Here is a 22,055-nt window from a genome sequence, read left to right as displayed (position 1 = left end):
CGGGGAACGGAAAGGTCTGCCTTAAGTCAAGCTATGCTGAGAATTATCCGGCTAACTCAGTTAGCCAGGTACGAGGAACAGGGCCCTGGTATCACTCGGACTGATCTTGTGCAAACACCCAAGACCTGGTATCACTCGGACTAATCTTGTGCAAACACCCAAGACCTGGTATCACTCTGACTGATCTTGTGCAAACACCCAAGATCTGGTATCACTCGGACTAATCTTGTACAAACACCCAACACCTGGTATCACTCTGACTAATCTTGTGCAAACACCCAAGACCTGGTATCACTCGGACTAATCTTGTGCAAACACCCAAGACCTGGTATCACTCGGACTAATCTTGTGCAAACACCCAAGATCTGGTATCACTCGGACTAATCTTGTACAAACACCCAACACCTGGTAAAGCTTGGAATAACCTTGTACAAACTAGGGATGGGCGTGAGTAATCGATTACTCGTAGCTATGATTTTTTTTTTTTTTTTTTTTAACATATCTTTTCACATGTATGTGTAAGATTATAACGGTTTGTTGGTTTCCTTAAACATAATATACGTGAATGAACGAAAATAAGTAACACGTTTTATATATATATATATTTTTTTTCTTCTTTTTTTCCTTTTCGAGTAATACACGATCAATCGAGTATAGCATGCGATCAATCGATCTGGATTTCTCTTTAAAATGCCCATCCCTAGTACAAACACCCAAGACGTGGTATCACTTGGCATAACCTTGTACAAACACCCAAGACCTGGTATCGCTTGGACTAACCTTATACAAACACCTAAGCTGTTTTTTAATACCCAAATCGGCCAATATACACAGAGTACCTGCAGATACATTAGTAAATTAGTGCATATCTAATTGACTCATCTTAAAAGGAAAACTCCAACATTTTGGGAAATTAGCTTATTTAACATCTTCCCTGGAGTTAGACAAGAAGATGCATACCTTTTTTGTCTCTGTGCATGCATTAGGCTTAGGGAACAGTCGCTCCGTTAGCATAGCTTAGCTTCATCACTGGAAGTGAGGCGGGCCGGAGCCTGACGTTCCCTAACAGTGTATAGTTTGATTGATTGAAAAGATTGAAAAGTTTATTAACACGTTTATTTCGTGTTAACGTTAGATAATGTACAAAATAAACGTTTTCCGCTGCTATAAACGTTGCACTTTTATTTTGACAACCCCAGAAAGGAAGTCATTATATATGCTTTACCATCCTGATCTGTGTTAGCTCCGGTTAGCTCAGAGCCTCCGGTATAACAATACCAGCCATTGGATTACTGTTTTCTAAATTGGGGAGGCTTTTAATAGTCAAGGTAAGAGGATTTCAAGTCATGGTATCCATAAACTTCAATCGGTTCGGATCCTTTGAATGAATGAGAATGTCAACAATCACGACGACACGTTGAAATCACTGGCTGCGATCAGAGAGGAGTGGTTAGGCAAAAAATAGTTCAGAGTATATTTGCTTATAAAACGTAATTGTCTAATTCAATTATTTTTTATTTCTCCACGTGGTGAATACACAGGTCACAACATGTTTACATGAACGTTTGAGTTGTATTTGGAGTGTATTCTGCAATCCGTTAATAAACTTTTCAATCAATCAAACTATACACTGTTAGGGAACGTCAGGCTCCGGCCCGCCTCACTTCCAGTGATGAAGCTAAGCTATGCTAACGGAGCGACTGTTCCCTAAGCCTAATGTGCATGCACAGAGACAAAAAAGGTATGGATCTTCTTGTCTAACTCCAGGGAAGATGTTAAATAAGCTAATTTCCCAAAATGTTGGAGTTTTCCTTTAAGCTCCATCCTTTTTTCTTGATCCTCAAATCACAACTTCCCTCAGACAAAAATAAGCAACAGTTGTGATTGGAGGATCAAGGAAAGAGGGTGGAGCTTGAGATTGGCAAATGTCATCCCATTCTTACCTGGGTAGATGGTGCCACCAATGATTCTTCCCAGGGGGTACCAGGCCCGGTCATCAAACCAGTTGTGGAATTTGTAGAAACCCTCCTCTGTCAGGAAGCGTGTGGTGCGGTAGTTGAAGTACCTGAGTATGAGATGGTATATTAACAAATAAAGACATTTAAAAAATATTATGTTATGAGAATAATTGTAAAAATAAATATTGGGACTTACGGATCAAATTCATGGATGACACTTTCAAACCTCAACACAGAAAAGAGTCTGGTCGAAAATGCTGCGGATGAGAAGTAAAAAATAAACAGAAGAAAAAAACATGGAACAACATGAAGGCAGTCCATTTAAATCCAAATGACATTGTATGAACCAGAATGTTCTGAATCTCAGAGTGCAATACAAAACTGAGGGGTAGAAAAAGAGGTTTATATAGTGTCGTGCAAAGTGTGGGTTTGATTGATTGAAAACTTTTATTAACAGATTGCAGAATGGGGACAATACAGTACGGCTCAATACAAACAATTGTTAAAGGAAAACTCCAACATTTTGGGAAATTAGCTTATTTGCCATCTACCCTGGAGTTAGACAAGAAGATACATACCTTTTTCTTCTCCGTGCATCTAGTAGGAGTAGGAAGACGTTGGGAACTAGGCTAATGGAGGAACCTACTTCCAGTGACTGACGCCAAGCTAGGCTAACGGTGCACGTCTTCCTACTCCTACTGCATGCACAGAGAAGAAAAAGGTATGCATCTTAACACTCCAACATTTTGGGAACCCTGGAGTTAGACAAGAAGATGCATACCTTTTTCTTCTCTGTGCATGCAGTAGGAGTAGGAAGACGTTGGGAACTAGGCTAATGGAGGAACCTACTTCCAGTGACTGACGCTAAGCTAGGCTAACGGTGCGCGTCTTCCTACTCCTACTGCATGCACAGAGAAGAAAAGGGTATGCATCTTCTTGTCTAACTCCAGAAGTTGCCTTTGAGAACCAATGGTTCTCGAGCCGTAACAGCACATGGGGCAGGAGCCTCTCTCCTGTTTCCGTAGCGTGAGGCAGCTTGATGTACAAGTACACCCCTTGGACATGGCGCTAGTATGTCGCAAGGACTTCCCCCCCAAACCAACCCTTGATGCTGAGTGTCAAGCAGGGAGGCTATGGGTAATTTTTTTTTTAACTAGTCTTTGGTATGACTCGGCCGGGGCTTGAACTCCCAGCCTCCCGAACTCAGAGTGGACACTCTACCCATGAGGCCACTGAGCTAACTCCAGGGTAGATGGCAAATAAGCTAATTTCCCAAAATGTTGGAGTTTTCCTTTAAGGGGATGCAGACCAGAAAAAGACTTCGTCTTGTTTACATCAGGGTCCCCCATTTTCAATTTATCAAGAAATGTATGAGATACACGACATACAGATATACAGTACCGTTTCATCAAGAACATTTATGACATACAAGACATATACACAATATACAGTACTGTTTAAGAGAAAGAGATATTAAAAAAAATATATATACATTCGCAGGGGAAGAAACTGTACATTGGAGGGGGTTGGACATTTAGCGGGGCCAGTTTCTAATTATGTGTTGAGTGTTTAGGTTTAGGAAGACTCACAGAGGATAGCGGCCATAGACAGGATGAGCAGCTTCAGCAGCGTGTCCTCTTTCTCATAGGACAGACGCAAGAAGCCCATCTTAGTCATCTTTACAAGGTTAGTGACAAGCTAACCTTATTGCCTAGTGGAAAGAAAAACAAAACAAGGACATAATCAGAGTACAAAACACTGCAGGAGCATCTTGTTAATTACAGTATCAGTTTAAGTGTGAAGAAAATACAGCCAGACAACAAGTCTAAAGCACAGGTTGGAATTTTGAGAAGAATCTGTGGCTGTGAGTTTTATGGGGATGTTCCATGTAGCTGACGTCATTGATTGATTGATTGAAAAGTTTATTAACAGATTGCAGAATGGGTACAGTACAGTACAGCTCAATACATACAATTGTTAAGAGGATGCAGACCTGAGAAAGACTTTCGTCTTGTTTCCATCAGGGTCCCCCATTTTCAATTCATCATCACGTCGCAAGAAGAGTTTAAGAAGAATGCACCTCATAAAACAACGGGAAGGGGGAAGGAAGTTAAATAATTTAAACGCGTCCTGTTTTATAAGCCAGAGACGTAAAACATAAGACAATAGTTAGTCTTCAGATAGAGTCATCATGTGTGCAGCCCAACCAGATAGTGACACGCACAGGTTGGAACCCGGAAGTGCCTACACTGGAATGCTAGTCTGCAGGCAGTTTCCCTTGAATTTACTCTCAACGCAGATGTTCTTCAACCAACTAAATTGTGACACAATGTAGAGGGAAAATAAAGCAAAACATCAAGCTCGGACGCTAACGTTAGTCCAACTTCCACAGTAGAGTGCCACTGTAACGTTAGCACCTAACGTCAGCCACCCAACCATTCAAAGTTAGCCAACAACACACTTTGTTTGTCCACATCCAGAATGAATGCAATCGCTGTGCTTTGCAAGTAAGCGTGCATACATAATTTTATATTGATAACGTTAGCAAACAAGGCACCATCAGCCGGCGTTTTTAGTCAGTGACAGTGTTGCTAGTGCTACTACTAGTCCATTCAATGATGTTAGCTAGCTAACGTTAGCTTTCCTGCTAGCTAGTTACCGTCTCTATGAACAGGGAGTCCCCGATCCCTTTTCCCTGAAAGGATCCTGAGAAATCTGAATAACTCGTGTCACTGCACCAAGGTAGAAACGAGGTTATAGTCTATAGACCAAACTAGTATTAGTCTTCTTCAGTTTGCAGTACTCTCACTCACCCAATCCGTTCCCGTTAACCACTTTCCACCACACTCTCACACACAACCTTTAGTGTAAAACCCCGCCCATTCTGGCTACAACGAGTGTTTATTGGCTACGCGTCCGTTAACAATATTCCTGCATATTCCTGATTGGATAATCAGCTATCATTCAGACTCCAAGCTCCAAACCTGCCGTAGTTTCCTTCCCTTTGGCGCTGTAGTGACGTGTCCTTAGCTCTCGAGATAAAGCTGGGAACGAGGTTAGCTCAAGACAAGAGTGAGAAGCAACTTCAGAGATACATTTAATCTTAGTTACTGCCCCCTCCCAATTAAATTACATTATAGGCTCGACTTTTGCTTGATCTTGAATACTTGTACCAGAGACTGCATGTTTATAAAACAACAAAGATGAATTGAAAATGGGGGACCCTGATGTAAACAAGACGAAAGTCTTTCTCTGGTCTGCATCCCCTTAACAATTGTGTGTATTGAGCTGTACTGTATTGTACCCATTCTGCAATCTGTTAATAAAGTTTTCAATCAATCAATCAATCAAAAGGAAGCTTGGTGAATTTGATTAGAAAATAAAATGCTTACTTTTGTAGACCAATGTCAGTACATTTAGTTGGAATTACCCTTTAAAATAAATGTGATTGATTGATGATTGAAAAATGTATTAACATATTGCAGAATGGATACAAAACATTACAGCTCAATACAAACAACTGCTAAGAGGATGAAGACCAGAAAAATACATTCTTCTTGTTTACATAAAGGTCCTCCATTTTCAATTCATCACATTTAGACATACTATGTACCGTATATGTGGTATGCATGCCATAACTACGAGCGATAGGTTTAATATTGTAGTAGGACAATATTAAAGAGTTAAATTCGATTAGTTAAATTTATATGGTCCAAGAGCTAATTTGAGTGCCAAATTCTGTAACTTGCTACCATGTTTGCATAATATTACTACTACTACAAGTAACTACTGCTAGTACTACTACTTCTACTACCATTACTGTTAATATTAATTCCAACAGGTTTGAAATCATGACAATTTATTAAAATCACATAATCCAGAGTCGCTGGTACAAATTATGACCATTTCACTAGTCAAAAATGTTGAATACTGACCAATTTTATTGAAATTAGACGTATTACTTTTACAAAACCTCACTCAACAGAATACCTGCACAAACACTATGCACTTCTTACAATAATTACATACCGTTTCAGAGACATGGCCCCTTCCCATGCCCCCATCATGAGCAAGATGAGTGAGAGAAAGGTTGGGTGATAAATAATGTTACCTCATGGTGTGCGACTCTGGTTGAACATTCAGAGTGTAGTGACATGATATATGCAGCACAAACGACAAGTGGCCGATGGGCTGTGTGGACTGGGTGAATCTCCTTTTGAAGGCTAGAATAAGCAGGTCAAGGCGCTTTCCCCAATTCATATGCATCGTCCTTCAAGAGAACACATGAGGGAGCCGACCCATGGGACTCCTCGCTCTATAACAGATCTTTCTTTCCTGTATTGTATTGTACTTAAGTATTGGACTAAGTAGTGAATTAAAACACAATGCAGATGAAGCAATTTGGCAGTGTCATTTGACCCTGCAACAGAGTCATGTATAGCTTCACCTGCCTACACACACACCAACTGAAAAAAGAAAAACAGCAGCTTAAATCGCTAGCTGTTCTTTGCCTGTAACCAGCTCCCTGAATTGCATGTTAGCCGTGACACTTTAATAAAAAAAAACAAAAAAAAAACAAACAAAGAAAATCTGTTCACGACGTAAAAGCTAAATGCTAATTCAGAACGAATATCAAACAAAGCTTTTCTCCTCACCACACCAAAACATGATTTTACTATGTGTATTCAATTAGTAAGGTTACGCTTCCTCTTTATGGGACACATACTGTACCAACTCCCTTGCTGATATTCAAAATTCCACAAAGCACTTTTAGGATAAAAAAAAAAACAGCCTCCCATTTTAACTGCATAAGGTTATTTGTGGATCTTAAGACTGAAAGAATAGCAATGATGTCCCGGTTTGACAGAACAGCTAATCATAAGCAAGAAAGCATTCATTCTACGAGAAAGGAGTGTCATTTGCAACACAGTAAAATGTAAATGACAAAAACAATGTCTGTGCTTTGCTTCTGAATGCAAACAAGCCCCTTCAACATAGAGTGACAACCTCCTTCTTTTCAGTCACATAAACTAATAATAATAATAATAATAATAATAATAATAATAATAATAATAATAATAATAATAATAATAATAATAATAATAATAATAATAATAATAATAAAAAAAAGTATATGATTCTTGTGCTGGATTTGATTACTTGGGGGACACTCAAATGGCACGGCATACAAAAAAAATACAATTCAAGAAAAATGTAAATGAGAAAAGAAGAGTATATAAAGTGAGTGTTTTTGAGTGTCAGGCACAGGGCAGTCAATCATAAATATGTCATTCACATTAAAAGCGCATCAGATGGGCCCTTGAAATGATGTAAAGGTTTGTTAAAACGAATAATAGTTTTGTAAACAAAAACAAAAAAAAGAGAAGAATTAACAAAAAAAAGAACAACACATGAACTCCTTCTTCTCCCTAACCACTCAAAGATTATCTTCCTTTATGGTAAATCCTTCTCACAGAATCACTTTTCCACATTGTGTGAAGCAGCGAATGCCAGAGGGACATCATCACTGTGTGGGCATGGGTCTCTGGCGGACTGGGGAAGCGTGAGGAGATGGCAGCTTCTCCGTGGACGAGGAGGAGGTCAGGGAGGACTGCAGGTGCACCGTCTTATGAAACAGTTTGTTGCTGATCAGTACAACCAAGGAGAAGAGGCGCAGCTGGAAGTGGCTGAAAGAGTGTGAGGGAAAGTGGTCAATCAATGGCTCAGGTTATTATGGTCTGCCATCCACTTCCCAGCAGCAGAATTCACATATCGTTAGCCTCATACGATAATTGAATAAGTATTTGGCAAATTTTTGGCCAAAGCTGCATCGCCCTGGCTTAGTGCCTGTCCTCAGCCAATCAGAACGCTTGTTACGTTAAAAAATACCCATCTGCTTAAAGGGGACATGCATTGCTATTCCTAGCACTATTTGGGCAACTTTACACAATTCCTGTAAGTCTATGGAACACCTCTGTAAGGTTTTATTCCAAAAAATTCATTGTTTTATATTTCTAATCAAGTACTCAAAAGCCACATTTTTCTCACTTTGGATTTCAGGCTGTGTTGGCCTGGCTCCACCCATAAGCACTTTGAGTGACAGTCATCCACACAGTCTGCGACTGGCAGACAGAGAGATAGAGAGAGACTGAGGGGGATACTAATTAATTTCGCCGCGCGCGCGCGGGGGGGGGGGGGGGGGGGCATAATCCCATGGGACAATGCATTGGTAACTTGTTTCAAATTACAATATATACATCTGTGATTATTATTGTACGGATCTGAATACGGGCGTGTGCATGGGAGCATGCACAAAGATATTACAGTGATATAGAGTGCTCCCGACTCGAGGGAGGGAGAGAGAGAGAGAGAGAGAGAGAGAGAGAGAGAGAGAGAGAGGGAGAGAGAGGGAGAGACGGATAGATAGAGAGGGAGAGAGAGAGGCTCATACGGAGCGATCTCTCCTCTGTCTCTCGCCGAGTCCCCCTGCATCGCGACTCGAAGCGCGCAATCTTATTCTTTCTTCCTGCAATTTTTCTCTATACCCAAAATCGTATGGCATGGGTACCTGCTTCGGTGTCATCCCTTTGTGGATTGTATTGGATTCAAAAAAAACGTATGATTGAGCCATATTTGTTTGTGTATTAGGTTCACTTTGACGTTAGTAGAGGAGTATGGGCGGAGCTACAGGTGGGGGTCTGTCACTCAAACTTGAAAATCTTGAAGTGGAAAAATGCTGGTTTAGAGTACTTGATTAGAAATACAAAACAATGCATTTTTTAAAGAAAACCTTACAGATGTGTTCCATAGACTCTCAGGAATTGTGTAAAATTGCCCAAATAGTGAAAGAAACGGTAAGATAGTTCCCCTTTAAAGCTTTTTTATATATGAAGAGTGCCTGGAACTTCTTTGTATTTTCAACTGGCTCCCCAAAATCCAAAGAGCACCTTCTAAACACTGGATTCACACTACAAGAATGCTGCAGCCCTCCTTCTTGTTCAAGACAAATAAACTCACTTTGTTTGTTTCATGTTATTATTAGTGTTGTCAGGCGATTAAAAAAATTAATCTAATTAATTACAGGATTTGTAATTAATTAATCTAATTAATCGCATTTTAATCGCATAACCATTTTATGCATGATATTCTATATTCTATAATCATATTTCAAATTGCATGTGTCCGGATGGCAGAATTCAGTACTGTATCTACAAAACCTTCTGTTTAATCATCTTCCATCTATTAATTTGCTTAGATTTTTCAGGTCTGGTCAATTTGAGCATAGTGTTATTCACAGTCAAAGATTAAAATTTTTTTTTATTGATATTCTCATTTGGTTCATTACAATTTACTCAAGCCTAGTAACAGACACAGTATTTCTGACACTGGGAATACATTCCCTGAGATCCATAGATGTCCCTAGAATCAGATACCAAGAACATGCAAATGGACCATATAAAAAAAAGTCTGTAATGTGTATTCTACGTTCTTATGGAATGAATGAGATAAAAAAAAAAAAATTATAAAAAAAAAAAAAATGTAATTAATTTTGAGTTAATTTTCATAACGCGATAATTTGCTGTGTAATTAATTAATCTAATTAACGCGATAAACTGACAGCCCTAGTTATTATATATTATACACTCACTAGAGCTTTGTTGGGGTCTTGGCCTCATTAGCACTGATGATGAAGAGAGGGAAGAGGATGGAGAACAAGCAGCCACTGTGTGGAAAAAGAAGGAACATGAGGGCAGAACATCAGGGTAAAACACTGTGCAACTTCATTAAGGCGAGACAGTACCCCCAAAATCGCCTTTTTCCCTTTTTTGTTATATTTTGGTTCCTAAAGATGTCTTCTATGAAACTAGTGACAATAAAACATCAACAACACACATAAAAAAAAAATATATATATATATTTTGCCTGATTGCATCCGTAAATTCTTCATAAATTCGCCAAAGGTTACTACTTTTACACTCAACTGTTCTGAAGCGGCTACTGCGTGCACCATGGCAACCTTGGTATCATTGGAAACCTCTATTTATGACGTACAATCTTATCACAACCAAACTTGACAACATCATTTGTATCAGCAGCCAATCACTAAAATAGATAGGTAAGTTGTTTGCATGGCATTTTACAATACAAAACTTTGAGGTTGTTTTTATGCATTTTACTTACACACAAAGAAATAGAACTCCATTTCACTAGTACCTACACACACCAAACTTTTCACATTTCTTCCTATCCATATTCTGCTTCTAATTACAGAAGGGTTTGTTGATATATTCATAGCAGGGTTTATAGTACATTTTATACCAAAACTAGGTGAAAATCGATTTTTTTTATGATGGTAGACATTATTTCCTGATGTATGGGCTGATAAGAGGACATAGCCACAATCCTGTATCAACAAAATTAAACCAAGTTTTTGAATCTGGCATTATCCATGTTGGTGATTTGTGTCTTGGCGATATATGCAAATGTGAGCATATTTAACACATTGGCCGCCAATGACGATTATATATGTGTTTGTCCGACAACCGTTGAACGCCAACCACGTATACGTTATTTGATCATTATTTCTTTTATTCGATATTTCTATTCATTACAGGCGCACAGACTCGGGGTTAACATGGGGAATCCTCATTAGATTGTAAAAGTGCAATACCGACCACATCACGCTAAACGGCGGTATCGAGCACCCTTTCTACCCTTGTATCTTTCTCTGTGGGACGGCCCCAGGTCTCCGGTTTCACTTTTCCTTGTCGGCCGAGTGGAGCGGTTCTCCCGGTTCCATTGAAGCGGGTCAAATATCTCCGATCCATATGTTGTGGTGAATTATGCTGTAGACTAAATGACATTGGATATACTAGATGGCGATCAAACAATTGGAATATTATTTTTGGAATACTCCCGGCCACAGGTAAGGGCGATTTGACGTACATTTTAGCTTGATCCTGCAATGCTTTCATACCGATTGGGCTGATAACCGTTTTTAGTGTTCAATGTGAATGCCGTTACTGACAATCAAATAATCAAAAACGACCCCCCCCCCCCCCCCCTTTCATGCATTCATGATGGAACATAATAGCTATGATGTAGATTTTATTTCGGGATAATAGCGTATACAAGAAGCAAGACATGGCAACGTCTATAGTGAAATCGACGTATAGGGCTTTAACTCAGGATTTCATGAATTACCCTAGACCGCTCTAAAACCATACTTATATTCACCACGGTATAACACGGGAACGTATGGATGGAAAAATGTATTCTTTCTCACATACTGAACGATAGATAGTTGATGTCAAATGGGCCATAGTATTGTATCGATAGCTATAATATAGAATATAGTTACAGCTCTACAAACAAGGTGACTCAGTCCTATATTTTAACGTGTGGCAATGCGACCACAGGGCCCCGACTAATCCCCGGCGACCGGCGTCCAATGAGTTAATGAGGAAGTGCCTCATTTGCATATATAAACATACAATTCAGAAAACTTGCAATACATTTTTTCTTAGCTTTTATGTACATGACAAACTGGGAAAGTGTCATAGTGATATCTATTAAAATATTTGTTTTGCCTATTAGGGGGTACTGTCTCGCCTTAAATCACATTCACACCAAATCCATTCACTGGCACTGTGAAAACAGGTAGAGAAAATTTCACAACAGGTTGATTAAATGTCACTACAAAGAGCAGAGAATGCGAATGTGTTTGAATGTGTTCTGCAGTTTAACCATACATTACCTGATAATATATGAAGAGGGGAGGGCAGTCAACAGCGCCATGGGCAGACCAAAGCCAAAGTAGTAAGGCCAGTTTCTCTCAATATTGGACAGCCGTTGGTGCATCTCAATGCCTGTTGATTAAATACGGCAATTACATTTTTTTTTACATCACAATCTTCTTTGAGTAAAATACTTTGTTACAGTAAACATTCTTTGTATAGAAACAGATGGGGTATCTCACCATGATTGAACCAGCGATACTCAAAGCAGTACAGGGAGTACAGCAAAGACATGTGGAGAAGGCTAACCATCTGTCCAATGGCATCGATGGGGAAGAGGCTAACAATCATACCCTGGAGGACCACAAAGAAAACAAGAACATAAACGACTATGATAATGGAAAGGTGTTTCCTTTCCATCAAATCTTTCACATATAGATGACAGTCGTGACAAAACAAGGGGGGCGACCAAGGCTCAGGAGGTAAGAGCGACCATCTGGTAATTGGAAGGTACCGGGTTCGATTCCAGCTCCTCACGGCAACATGTCACAGTGTATTTGAGCAAAACAAGACCCCTAACTGCTCCCGAAGAGCAGGTTGGCACCTGCATGGTCGCCTCCACCGTCGGTGTGTGAATGTGTGAGTGAAGGGGCGAATGTGAGGTATAAGTTGCAGACGGTCTGAGGTGTGGTAGTAAAAGGGTTAACCTTCTGTAGTGTGGTTGTGAAAGGGTTAATCTTCTGTAGTATGGTTGTTGTAAATTCCCCACTATTTGTTATACAGTGTATTATTATTTCCATTCAGGCATCTCTCTGGACAGCCCAAGGGTCCTTAGTCAGTTAATTAAATACAGGTGGTGAATTGCCGGCACCTGTGTTTCCATTGTAGACTGAGAGTGCGTTCCTGAGGAAGTAAGTTACCAACAGCCTCCAAATGTAGTGGCTGTGGTTTATGTTAGATGAATGTCATATGTAGCCTGCATTGTGTGTTGTTGGGATGCTGTGACTTATGTGTATGATTATGACTTGGGGTTTGCTGCTTTGTGTTGTGTTTGGTTCGTGCTGCTAATTGAGCTAATGCTAGCCAGCTAGTTATGCTATATTTCCATTGGCATGTTAGCACTCCGAACATGGCACGGGGTAGCGACTAGTCGTGGTCGTGCATATGGGTCACCTAGCGGCCTAATGCAGGCAGTGTATAGTGCATGATACATATGACCTTTCAGTGTTTCCCCTGAAAAAATATTCAACAGCGGTGCTGTGCACACTCTGCCGGAATCCATATTTGTGCATGCGCACGTGCCACAGCACAAAAAATAAAATAAAAAGCTCCAGGGCTCTTTGGTAGGGGAATTCACAGGTAGGGGGCTCATTGATGCTGAGACGCATACAAGCGGCCAGATGGTCTTCCTGCATCCTTTTCCTCAGGTCAGTCTTTTACATTAACACTTTAAGGACCAGCCACGAGTTTATACGTGTTACGGTGCCATGCGTTGTGGACCAGAGCCACGAGTTAACTCGTGGCGAGTTGTTATTGTTTTATTCCATATTAATAACGCTATTAACATCCCCAATCGACTTGCAGGACCTACCCGCATATTTGATTTTCGAAACATGCAATACCGGCCAGATCCGCTTAGGGGCGCCATCGTTCCACTGCAGTATCATTGAGGGCAATTGAAATTTTTTTTTTTACTGTCTGTGGGCGTTTCATATGAGCCTCGATCCCAGCCGAACATACTCCATCTTTGATCCCGTTACCGAACGCAGATTTCAGCCTGGAATAATGGGATTTATGATCAGCCAATGGACATATCGATCTACCAGATTCCGATGACTAATGATGAAATGCTGCCGGCAATCACATGGGCTGATGGTAGGATACTATTCCCCAAAATTACAGCTGGATTGGACATTGTTTTAAAACGCAACGTGATCAATCAGTGAAAATGGCTACTTGAACGCACTGTATTGCTAATCAATAATAGTAATCGGCGTCCCCCGCCGCCCCCATTTCAGTCATAGATGCTCTGTAATAGTCCGGATGCTACGCAGTTTGTTTTATTTCATTCGTATATATACAGCAGAAATGGCGTTTGATATAACGTGACTAGCCTTTAGCCTATTATCTAGCTCCCCAGAAAAAAGACTAGGCGAAAACGGCGATAAACCTTATATTCACGGCGCTATAAAATGACAACCAACCGATGGATTTTTATTTTCTTTAAGCCATTATAAAGGCACGGTTTATGCACTCAAGTGACAATGAGAATGGACAGATAGCAATACTATAAAGTATATATATAGCTGTTAGAAAGTACATCGGTTTGTTGACAAAGCGTTGTCCTCCAGCCATATATTACACTGCAAGCCATGGTCGTCAATGTGTTAAGCACCCCCCACAGCCCAAATGAAATGATAAATAGTTTTCTTTTTTTATACTTTTTTTGTAATGGTCTAGTTCAGTGGTGCCCAACCAGTAGATCTTGATTAATAAAATTTGATTATTATTATTATTTTTATTTTTTTTGAAAATCAACTCTGCCTCTCTTTGTTAACTACAACATGCAATGCTGTTTGTTATTTAAGATGAGGTCGGACTCGGCACTGACAGATTTGTGTTCATTATGCTGCTTTTATAAAGCCTCAAATGATGGCTTACAATATACAATTTTGGCTGGTAGCTCTCGGCTAGGTGGTAAATTAAAAAGTAGATCTTGGTTCAAAAACGGTTGGGCACCCCTGGTCTAGTTCATAGTAGCGGCGGTCCTAATTCAGCAGCGGTGCAGCGCCTGTTGCAGAATACCACTCACTCAATCTCTCACTATTTCATCCAGCCTTACAACCTGGATGGAAATCACTCACTCTGAAACAATCAATCACTCTGAGATCACCCTCATTCAACAACATATCCTAATTAAACCACAAAGGACTGTTCTGTGTCTGTGTCCGCTCTCTGACCGGGGTTTTGCCGTTTTGGATAAAGTGGCTCCAGCAAACAACATTACAAAACATTATATCTACAATAGTGGTAGTGAAAGGGTTAACCTTCTGTAGTGTGGTTGTGAAAGGGTTAACATTCTGTAGTGTGGTTGTGAAAGGGTTAACCTTATTTTGACATTTATTTGAAGGATAAACCCCTTGAGATATGCCATCTCGTTTTCGAGGGGGTCCTTAACATAAAATACAAAACATACAATACAATACATAACCTTATGTAGTGTGGTTGTGAAAGGGTTAACCCTTTGTCGTGTGGCAGTGAAAGGGTTAACTAAGTGGGCATACCGGTCTTGTAGATCAGTGGTCTTGTCATACTGGTCTTGTAGATCAGTGGTCTTGTCATACCGGTCTTGTAGATCAGTGGTCTTGTCATACTGGTCTTGTAGATCAGTGGTCTTGTCATACTGGTCTTGTAGATCAGTGGTCTTGTCATACCGGTCTTGTAGATCAGTGGTCTTGTCATACTGGTCTTGTAGATCAGTGGTCTTGTCATACTGGTCTTGTAGATCAGTAGTCTTGTCATACCAGTCTTGTAGATCAGTGGTCTCGTCATACTGGTCTTGTAGATCAGTGGTCTTGTCATACTGGTCTTGTAGATCAGTGGTCTTGTCATACTGGTCTTGTAGATCAGTGGTCTTGTCATACCGGTCTTGTAGATCAGTGGTCTCGTCATACTGGTCTTGTAGATCAGTGGTCTTGTCATACTGGTCTTGTAGATCAGTGGTCTTGTCATACTGGTCTTGTAGATCAGTGGTCTTGTCATACTGGTCTTGTAGATCAGTGGTCTTGTCATACTGGTCTTGTAGATCAGTGGTCTTGTCATACTGGTCTTGTAGATCAGTGGTCTTGTCATACTGGTCTTGTAGATCAGTGGTCTCGTCATACTGGTCTTGTAGATCAGTGGTCTTGTCATACCGGTCTTGTAGATCAGTGGTCTCGTCATACTGGTCTTGTAGATCAGTGGTCCTGTCATACCGGTCTTGTAAACCTCCTCTAGAACCAGAGGGGGCAGATGCTGCAGAGCTCTATGGCCACAGAGGAACCTCCTCTAGAACCAGAGAGGGGGCAGACCACCTTCTTACCACTACTCGATTATGGTGAATTACTTTACATGTATGCACCTGATCAGTACCTTAGAAAGCTGGATACTGTGTACCATTCTGCCTTGCACTTTGTCACGGGATGTGGAAATCGAGTGCACCATTGCACCGTATATACCATTGCAAGTTACCCATCTCTACAAATACGGCGATTTTCTCGATGGCTCTCTCTTGTGCACAAAGCTCTGCTTAAACTGGTTCTGTAACTGAGGGGTTACAAAACCCTGACTGTATTAAAGATTGTGATAGATTAAACCACTACTAAATATTATTATTACTTGCCAGACAGTACAGTTAAATATGGCAGACACTCAATAGACGGCACGGTGACAAAGAGATAACGTTTACAGTATTTTATTAGCAATGTAAAATATACAACTGAGAATTAGTACGTTGCTTTTTATGGCGAATGATAGTAGAATGTCAGAGTATCAAAGTCAGTGGGAATGAATAATTCCTAGGCTAATAATACTAGACCGGAACGCTGCATGGCGTGAGATGGCGATATAGGGGCAAACGAGGGTATAGCTGGAGACTGGTGATTTCCCCCACGGAGTGGTAAGCTCCAGAGGAATTGAAGAATAGGCGGATACTCCGGCTGGTCACTGAAGAAAGGGGGTCTCATACGGATCCAGTCCTTGTAATCCAAGTGCTCGATAGCAGGGTAATAGCTCTTAATCCAATGCCCGACGGCAGTGATGATAGCTAGCTAGCTTCGTCCTCGAAGCTAGCCCGATGCAGATCTTCAGGTGTAGTTAAATCCAAACGACAATGGTATTAACGATGCTCTTCTCCACGTTACTACGTTTACACAATTCACTATAATCCACCAACAATGGTTCTACAATATCAAGGTCGTATCTAAGGAGCTACTAGTTATCCGTAACGATACACCGCGGTAGGTTCCACTGCTCACATGTCCAATAGTTCTGCTGCTAGGTTCACCTCGTGTTCTGATACTAATTACGTTAAGTCCACACACACTTGCTAAGGTTCACACTAGTTACTGGGTTCACTTCGCACTTCACTTCACAAACTCTAAGGACGAACTGCACACTACGTTAGGTTCACACTTCACGTGTTTAGTTTTCACTGCTGATGCTTGCGCCTTCTACATTATATACTTAGAGTGGTTTCTAGGGCGCAACCGAATCTCTTGTCCGGAATCAATGCGCTGGCCAAGGGCATGTCTCAACTTGTCCGGACTCGTCTTTGAACTTGTCTGGGGGGCGCGACTGTTGGCGCCGTTAATGCCAAGGGCGTTGTCCAATGAGGAAAGCGAATAATGCTATGATTCAAACGGAGGCTTAAAGGTATATAGCTTATATATATAAATAATATACAAGTTATATAAAATAATAAACGTAGATTCTCAGTGTTAATCTGGCCCTTCACAACAGGTTCCCTTGTACCTAAGTGTGCTTCTGTGCATGAAGCAATATAAGTATGCCCTTCGTTCTCAAGCTGCTCTAACACTGGAAGTTCCCCATATGAGAACTAAATTAGGAAAAAGGGCTTTTAAATATGCCGCTCCTTCATCCTGGAACAAGATACAGGAGGACCTAAAATTACCAGGTCTGGTCACCCTCTGAGAATTCAAAGCCATTTTAAAATCCTACGAACTCAGTTCCCTTGGACAGTGCAACTGTGTTTGAACATTTGCCTGTTTGCTAACTTGCCTGAAATTGGAGCTTGCTGTGAATGTTTTATCTGTATTTTATTGTGATGTTCTTTTTTATGTTGAAACTTTCTGCTGCCTTGCTTGGCCAGATCGCTCTTGAAAAAGATATTTTAATCTCAATGATGCTTATCTGGTTAAATAAAGGATTTGATTGAGATGCTGCAGAGCTCTATGGAGATACAGAGAAATGTTTCTAGACCTCAAATCAGCCGTGATTGGAGGATCAAGAAAAGAGGGCAGGGCTCGAAATAGGTCAACCATTTTAATGTGCATGGCCACTCACACAGTGGGCAGAGGGCAGCTTCATAAAAGACCAGTTGTAATGGACAGCATTGGTTAACCCTTTCACTACCAAATGGTTAACCCTTGCACTGCGACAATACAGAAGGTTAACCCTTTCACAATCACTACAGAAGGTTAACCCTTTCACTACCACACTACAGACGGTTAACCCTTTCACTACCACACTGTGGTAGTGAATGAGGTTACCCTTCTGTAGTGTGCTAGTGAAAGGGTTAAACAGAGAACACAAATAATGGCATCGATTTCAATGTGATTCTAGTAAAAAATACCTGAATGAGGAACAGGGCCTGGAGGAGGAGGTTGAAGAGCATGTCTGCGATCATCTTGCTGACGCTGGGGAACGTCTGAGCCTTACGGCCAGATACCTCAAACGCCAAGTCAGCTATGTCCTGAACAAGAGAATAACACATAGCCCTTTTACACCAGCCAGGCTCCGTGCTGGAGCCGGTTCCCGAACGTAATCTCGCACCGGCCGGCGCGTTCAGACCGGGATTAATTGGTTCAGAACGTGACAAATCGGTGCTCAGCTGGCACCGAAAAATTGTTGTTTTTTCCTCGCGAACCGTGACATCATCAGTGGGCGTGTCATATTCTAGGCTGTCAAGACGAGTAAACTGGGGAAAGTAGCGAGTCAGCGCACGAGCGCACACACAAAAGAATACACGCACACACACGCTGTATACGTTTGAAATGAATCGTTCCAGCAAAGTAGGCTTCTATTATTCGAATGACTTGTTTTAATGGGTATCATAGTAGTAAGTCCTACTGTAGAACATGACATATTAGCATAACATCTGATTTATTAATGCCAATAATGGACGACAACCGCAATTGGCACTTGAAAAGTGTAAATGATGGATTAGTCAGTAGCAATTCATGACGGCCCGTTTAGCTCAGCTGGTTAGTGCGCTGCCTGTGGAGCGTATGGTCCCGGGTTCAAATCTTGGTAACCGTTTTGCTTTTTTGTAACGTTAATTAATTTATCCAATTGATAAGATAAGATATTCCTTTATTGATCCCCTTGGGGAAATTCAGGAATCATAGCAGCATGGGGGATGGGGGGGGTACAGGTAGTAAAAACTACACAAGCGGTGTAAACAAATAAATCAATATAATTTACTATCTAACTAACTGAAATATACAGTATTCACATAAGGTGCAGTATGCATAGTGGTATTGTCCTTTTTGGGACACCAGAGTGGATAAATTAATTAACGTTACAAAAAAAAAAAAGGGTTACCAAGATTTGAACCCGGGAGCTAAACGGGCCATCATGAATTGCTACTGACTAATCCATCATTTACACTTTTCAAGTGCCAATTGCGGTTGTCGTCCATTATTGGCATTAATAAATCAGATGTCATGCTAATATGTCATGTTCTACAGTAGGACTTACTACTATGATACCCATTAAAACAAGTCATTCGAATAATAGAAGCCTACTTTGCTGGAACGATTAATTTCAAATGTATACAGTGTGGGTGTGTGCTTTTGTGTGTGCGCTCGCGCATTGAGGCTCGCTTTTCTCCACGCATTCTTTTTTACCTCTGCCTGAGTAACGTCCCTGTTGATGACGGAGACTGGAATGTTGGTTCTGCTTAAAGGATAACTCCAACATTTTGGGAAATTAGCTTATTTAACATCTTCCCTGGAGTTAGACAAGAAGATACATACTTTTTTTTTTTTTTTTTTTTTTTTTTTTACTTTTGGCCATTCCGCTGGCTCTTTTTTGCGTTTATCGCATTTTCTCTGGTCAAGAATGACCGACAGAAACAGGTTTGAATGGGTACAGATGGGGGGAAGACACTCTGAGAAAGATACGGCTGCAGTCCGGGAATCGAACTCGCTAACCCCAGATCCGTGACGAGCACGGTTGTCCCCGGCGCCGAAATAGCGCTCGAGGTACGCGGTGAGCTACTGGAGCTCCCCCGATACATACCTTTTTTGTCTCTGTGCATGCATTTAGCTTAGGGAACAGACGCTCCGTTAGCATAGCTTAGCTTCATCACTGGAAGTGAGGCGGGACAGTACCCAGACGTTCCCTACAGGTTTGTTGATATTCTCATTCCTTCAAAGGATCTGAACCGATTGAAGTTTATGGATACCATGACTTAAAATCCTCTTACCTTGACGATTAAAAGCCTCCCCAATTTAGAAAACAGTAATCCAATGGCTGGTATTGATATACTGCACACTAACGGAGCTAACCAGCAACCGGACACTCAAGCAGATAACGAGAGGAATGACTTCCTTTCTGGGGGGTTTCAAAATAAAAGAGCGAAGTCTATAGCAGCGGAAAACGTTTATTTTGTACATTATCTAACACGAACCTAAACTAACGTTACAACTAACCTAAGGTTAGTTTAGGTTCGTGTTAACGTTAGATAATGTACAAAATAAACGTTTTCCGCTGCTATAAACGTCTCACTTTTATTTTGAAAACCCCAGAAAGGAAGTCATTATATTTGCTTTACACATCCTGTTCTGCATTAGCTCCGGTTAGCTCCGAGCGTCCACTAGTTAGTAGTATATTATCAATACCAGCCATTGGATTACTGTTTTCTAAATTGGGGAGGCTTTTAATCGTCAAGGTAAGAGGATTTTAAGTCATGGTATCCATAAACTTCAATCGGTTCGGATCCTTTGAAGGAATGAGAATATCAACAAACCTGTAGGGAACGTCTGGGTACTGTCCCGCCTCACTTCCAGTGATGAAGCTAAGCTATGCTAACGGAGCGTCTGTTCCCTAAGCTAAATGCATGCACAGAGACAAAAAAGGTATGTATCTTCTTGTCTAACTCCAGGGAAGATGTTAAATAAGCTAATTTCCCAAAATGTTGGAGTTATCCTTTAAATGGGTGTAAACGCGGGCTGGTTCGCCAGAGAGCACCAAGGTTCAGAGGGTTCAGAACGGAGCTGGAGCTTGAACCGGAGCCCGGGCGGCGTGTATCGCTTCCGCAACGGAATTCGGTTTCCGGGTTCCTCTGATTGGCCGCGACCCCCACGTGACCCGCCCCCCCTATCCACCGCTGCCGCGCACGGCAGAGAGCCGCCGCGGACTCGCTCGCTTCCTCAATTTATACGCATGGAAGTATTGACTGAATGAATGAATGAATGAATGAAAACTTTATTTAACAGATTGCAGAATGGGTACAATACAGTACGGCTCAATACACACAATTGTTAAGGGGATGCAGACCTGAGAAAGACGTTTGTCTTGTTTACATCAGGGTCCCCCATTTTCAATTCATATAGAACGACTACGCCATAACAAATCATTAAAAAAATATACCGTCATGGGCGGTTAGGTGGCCGAGCGGAGATTGCGTTCGTCACCAGCCCCGGAGCTGTGAGCTGGATTCGCCTGTTCGAATCCAGCTCACAGCTCCGGGGTTGTCACCAGCTTGGCTGGCCGTCTGCACTAATACAATTGGCTGTATTAGAGGGTGGGAGAAGCTGGCGGGGTGGGTCCGGGTCGTTGTAAACAGCGACTCCTACAGTTCGGTCGGGGCGCCTGCTAAGCGCGGATAGGACTCGAGGGGGATAGTGTGGTCCTCCCACACGCTACGCCCTCTCGATGAGAATCCGCGCTGCCAGGTGAAAAGAAGCGGTGATTGGCTGGACGTGTGTCGGAGGAAGCACGTGGTAGCCTCCACTCTCCCAGATGATCTGACTGTGGGGGGTAAGTGCGCAGCGACCAGGAAGGGACTGGGAATTGGCATACGACTAACATTGGGATGGGAGAAAATCGGAGGAAAATGGAGGGGGAAAAAGACCAAAAAAAAAAAAATATATACCGTTAACTGGAATATGTTGTGCCTTTACACATATGTTGGATTATGTAATTGGTTTGTCATGACAAACAAATAAAAAAATCGCGATGTAGTCACTGTGTGTTGATGTTGTAGCCACCTCCTCCGCGGCAGGCGTACTAAACTCCCCCTTAAGCTCCAGGAGAGAGGGGAGAGGCTGAAAACCTGCAGTTCTTGCCCGCCTGATGGGAGCCGAATCCCCGCATCCGATTTGTCTGATGAATACCCCCAAACATGGAGGTCCCGAATGCATGGAAGTATTGATTGCGCCGTAACAAATCATTAAAAAAAGATACCGTTAACTGGAATATGTTGTGCCTTTACACATATGTTGGATTATGTAATTGGTTTGTCATGACAAACAAATAAAATATCGCGTCGTTCTATATGAATTGAAAATGGGGGACCCTGATGTAAACAAGACAAACGTCTTTCTCAGGTCTGCATCCCCTTAACAATTGTGTG

At 41.4% G+C, this 22,055-nt stretch overlaps 2 protein-coding genes across 3 annotated transcripts in view; both read right to left on the bottom strand.

Annotated features, from left to right (window-relative positions):
- stt3a (STT3 oligosaccharyltransferase complex catalytic subunit A) overlaps positions 1 to 4,890 on the bottom strand; it is a 40,822-nt gene extending 35,932 nt beyond the window's left edge. Inside the window, exons 1-4 of one of the 2 annotated variants that reach the window (XM_084319579.1) lie at positions 4,772 to 4,890; positions 3,548 to 3,669; positions 2,155 to 2,215; positions 1,944 to 2,065 (exon numbers count right to left, since the gene is read on the bottom strand). In XM_084319579.1, coding sequence (XP_084175705.1) covers positions 1,944 to 2,065; positions 2,155 to 2,215; positions 3,548 to 3,635 — 271 coding nt within the window. In that variant the 5' untranslated portion in view covers positions 3,636 to 3,669; positions 4,772 to 4,890. The other variant, XM_084319580.1, reaches the window with a different exon arrangement.
- A 1,026-nt stretch (positions 4,891 to 5,916) lies between these two features.
- Positions 5,917 to 22,055, bottom strand: part of ei24 (EI24 autophagy associated transmembrane protein) — a 39,869-nt gene continuing 23,730 nt past the window's right edge. Inside the window, exons 7-11 of the mRNA XM_084320044.1 lie at positions 18,048 to 18,167; positions 11,938 to 12,049; positions 11,716 to 11,827; positions 9,607 to 9,681; positions 5,917 to 7,645 (exon numbers count right to left, since the gene is read on the bottom strand). Coding sequence (XP_084176170.1) covers positions 7,483 to 7,645; positions 9,607 to 9,681; positions 11,716 to 11,827; positions 11,938 to 12,049; positions 18,048 to 18,167 — 582 coding nt within the window. The 3' untranslated portion in view covers positions 5,917 to 7,482. The remainder of the gene's footprint in view (positions 7,646 to 9,606; positions 9,682 to 11,715; positions 11,828 to 11,937; positions 12,050 to 18,047; positions 18,168 to 22,055) is intronic.

Source organism: Notolepis coatsorum, assembly GCF_963971535.1.
Source record: "Notolepis coatsorum genome assembly, chromosome: 8".
Lineage (NCBI taxonomy): Eukaryota > Metazoa > Chordata > Actinopteri > Aulopiformes > Paralepididae > Notolepis > Notolepis coatsorum.
This window is presented reverse-complemented; position numbering and strand designations above follow the sequence as displayed.